Here is a 4146-nt window from a genome sequence, read left to right as displayed (position 1 = left end):
GGTCAATCTATATGGGCTGGACCACGGACTCGAACCGGGTGCTGTAGCCAAAGGTCGGGCACGGGTGGGCTGGACCACGGACTCAAACCGGGTACTATAGCTAAGCCTGGACATAAGTAAGTTGGACCATGGACTCTAACCGGGTGCTGTAGCTAAGAATCAATATCCAACCATACGTCGCGGGAAATATCACCAAACCGATTACCATAAATAATCATTTCAGTCCGACCCTCATATACCCCAAATCGCCAAGGAAGTATCCAAAAGTGAGTAAGCTAGACCACGGACTTTAACCGGGTATCTGTAGCTGATAGAAAAGCAGGGCATTAGGGATACAAGGTCATAAGCTGAGTTACCGCCTAGCTAAGGCTCAGACTATCAGACTCAAGTCTGTAATATCAGTATACAAGGAGCTGACCGTCTGAAACGACGTCGAAAAAAGTTCTACTGCCCAACGATATCTGAAACCTCGCAAGTCTATGGCAACACTAGTCTAAGCCTAGACTAAGGCCAAACATACTTCAAATCAATATTATCATATATACCACAAGGTATGGATGTTCAATAATATCAAGAGTCATGCTTTCATAATCCAACAATTTCCCGAAATAAGGTCTAAGGCAGGAATTATAGAAATTTAACATGCTCGACACCCGAACCCCTCCATACTCAAGCAAATCAATAAAAAATTGCCTAAACATGCTCAATCTCACGAGGGGAAAGCCATAGCCTACCTGAAAGCCGATCACGCGTGCTCTAACTCACGGTACCGGAGCTTTTCCCCTCCGAACGGTCTCCAAATGCTTCCCCACTATCAAAAGGTTAATCACCTCATCATCATGAATATGTTGACACTAAAATTATATTTTTCGGAGACAGACCCAAAATTGGGTCTAAAACGGGATTGTGGGACCCACAATTGGAATCCCGAAAACGAATTCGTGAAAACGTCCCAAATACCTTACTAAACTAATACCCCAAAATTTAGCACAAAATGATGCCTAAAACATAGCAAATCAGCCCCAACAATTAAAATCATTAATAAGTCTTAACTTACGACTTGGCAGCCCCTTGATCACCAAATTCTGGAAAAACGAGACCCTTCCAACCCAAACAGATTATACCACGACGATCCTTACGAAAAACTCTACAAGTTAGCCTCAAGAATGAATCAAAACGGACCTAAGATGATCAAGATCTAACCTTTCAAAGTTCAACAAAAATTCATTCCGAAAATCACTCTAGCAGTAGCTAAATTTGATTCCTTACCTCAAACGAAGCCTCCATGTTCCGGACTCGTTCAGAGTCGGAAAAACACAAAAACATATATGGAATCTGATTGGAAATGATATTTTGGACTCAACGGTGAAGTTGGAATTTCCATTGGAGATCGCTTCGATGAAAAGTGGATCTCACACCCAGTATCGTTTTGCGCCAGATTCCACAACGAGCATCTAAAGCCTCGGGAAGTGAACAAAGGGTCATTCTAGACCAAAATCGGTATTCCAAAGCTAACCTAGCTGTCAGAACTTTCATCTGAGCACGTCTTCCAAGAAGGTTGACCAAAGTCAACTATAGGCCAAATTGCAAGGGCAAAAACGTCAAATGGCCCTAAACTCGTACCGATTGCCTCGATACTCGTGTTGACCATGCTATAGGGGCGGAGCTATGACATGGCGAGGGTGGTCAAGTGAACAACCTTCGTCGGAAAATTTTTACGGGTATATATACTAAATATCGAATTTTTTGGATATATACTAATTGTTGCACAACCTTGACACAATAAAGGTTGACAGCCCAGCGGTTAAGGTTGTGCAAAGATGCCTCAGCATTCCGGGTTCGAGCCCAAGCGTTGGCGTTTTCTTTAAATTTTTTCATTATTCCATTTGTTCTCTTAGAAAAGGTAAAATTCAGTCTGGGTTCGATCCCAGGCTTGAACAATTCATTTATTTAATATTTGTTCCATTTTTCTCTTAAGAAAAAGTACAAAAGTTACCTTTTTTAAGTTAAGAAAAACAAAAGGAAATAAAAGGTCTATTTTTTACTTTTCTTAATTTAAATAAAAAATAGATTCATAGTTGTCTTTTTCTTTTAGTTTTTTGACTTCTTCTTCTCCCAAAAATCCTTTACAACTTTACTCTTACCTTTCTCTCTTCTCAACTTTCATACATATTTGCAAGTTTTAAGAAATTGGAAGCTTTAATCATTGTATATTTCTTCCTCAACCGCCATTGAAGTGTGAAAAGGTATTTCTTAATTCTTTTTTTCCTTTAGTTTAATTTTTTCTAATCATGTGTTGAAAGACTTGAATATCTTAGTTTTTATGTTAAAAGCTACTTTATTTATTTGAGTATCGATCAACTATTTGGTGTATTGTGGATGCTTTTTAATAAGTTTGGTATACTTGAACTTGACTACTATTTCAGTTTGGTGTTCAATGAGTTTGGAGAAATATTTTTTTAGAGTACCCAAAACAAGTTTGGCACCTCAAAATCAAAATCAACTACGCCGAGATGAAAATGTCAACCAAATAGAAATATCATCTCACTCTTCCCAAAGACAAGAATTTGATATAAATGATTTAAAGGCTGATCTAGCTGAAAGAACTCCAATTTTGAATTATCATCCAAACCTTCGTGATGAGATAAGGAGGGCATATATCATTAAAGGTCCTTGTCAACCTCAAAATCATCAGTTTCCTCAAACTAATTTTCTTGGAACACCAAGTCGTTTTGTTTATACATAGTTTGATGAATATCACGATTGGTTGGAATACAGTATTAGTGCGGATGCTGCTTATTGTTTACCTTGTTATTTGTTTCAAGGAGAAAACATTAATCAAGGTGGTGGTAATGTATTTTCGACTAAGGGATTTACAAATTGGCATAGAAAAGATAGCTTTGCTACACATATTGGTCTACCGAATAGCGTTCATAATCAATCCAAAAGAAAGTGTGAAGATCTCATGCGAGAACAACAATCCATTCAAGCCGCATTTTACAAGTTGGATGATAAAAGTAAGCATGACTATCGGATTCGGTTAAACACTTCAATCGATGTGGTAAGACTTGTCTTGGATTAAGGTTTTGCATTCCGTGGTCATGACGAGAGTGAATCGTCATTGAAAAAGGGTAATTTTCTTGAAGTTCTTTCTTGGTTAGATGCTAGATGTGATGCAATTAAACCTTTTGTGTTAGAAAAAGCTCCAAAAAATAATAAAATGACTTCTCATGACATCCAAAAAGATATTGTGACTGTGTGTAAGATTGAAACAGTTAAGGCAATACTAAAGGATATAAATAGTGAATACTTTGCTTTATTGGTTGATGAATCTAGAGATGTGTCACGCAAAGAGCAAACGGCTATTTGTCTAAGATATGTTGACAAAATAGGGTTTGTGATGGAGGCATTTATTGGACTTGTTCACATTAAAGATACTAGTGCTTTATCTCTAAAGAAAGCAATTGTAGATGTACTTGCTCACCATTCTTTGACTTTATCTAATGTACGTGGGCAATGTTACGATGGGGCAAGTAATATGCAAAGTGAGCTAGGTGGTCTTAAAACGTTGATTGGACAAGAAAGTAGATCGGCTCATTCTGTTCATTGTTTTGCTCATCAACTTCAATTGACTCTTGTTGCGGTTTCTAAAAAGTGTGTTCAAGTAGGTGAACTTGTATTAGTAATTTCAAATATTTTGAATGTGTTGGGAGCTTCTTTTAAACGCGTGAATAATTTTTGAGAATCTCAAAAAAAGCATCTCCAAATGGCATTGGATATGGGTGAACTAGAAACGGGTAGAGGGTTGAATCAAGAACTTGGTCTTGTTAAAGCCGGTGATACTCGTTGGGGATCTCACTACAAGTCATTTGGAAACTTTATTAGTAGCTTTGACTCTATTGTTGATGTACTTGATACTCTTGTTGAAAATGCAAGTACTTTGGAAGAAAGAGCAAGCGCATCGGGATTTCTCAGAAGTTGTCAAACGTTTGAGACTATTTTCTTGTTGCATTTGATGACAGATGTTTTAGGAATCACAAATGATCTTAATGTTTCATTACAGAAAAAGGAGCAAGACATTGCAAATGCCATGATTCTTGTAAAGGTAGCAAAGAGAAGGTTGCAAGCTTTAAGAGATAATGAATG

The 4146-nt window shown here is 37.5% G+C and overlaps 1 protein-coding gene across 1 annotated transcript in view; it reads left to right on the top strand.

Annotated features, from left to right (window-relative positions):
- Positions 1 to 3220: 3220 nt before the first annotated feature.
- LOC125842908 (uncharacterized) overlaps positions 3221 to 4146 on the top strand; it is a 15685-nt gene continuing 14759 nt past the window's right edge. Inside the window, exons 1-3 of the mRNA XM_049522188.1 lie at positions 3221 to 3664; positions 3758 to 3935; positions 4023 to 4119. Coding sequence (XP_049378145.1) covers positions 3221 to 3664; positions 3758 to 3935; positions 4023 to 4119 — 719 coding nt within the window. The remainder of the gene's footprint in view (positions 3665 to 3757; positions 3936 to 4022; positions 4120 to 4146) is intronic.

This window comes from Solanum stenotomum, chromosome 10 (assembly GCF_019186545.1).
Source record: "Solanum stenotomum isolate F172 chromosome 10, ASM1918654v1, whole genome shotgun sequence".
Classification (NCBI taxonomy): Eukaryota; Viridiplantae; Streptophyta; class Magnoliopsida; order Solanales; family Solanaceae; genus Solanum; species Solanum stenotomum.
This window is presented reverse-complemented; position numbering and strand designations above follow the sequence as displayed.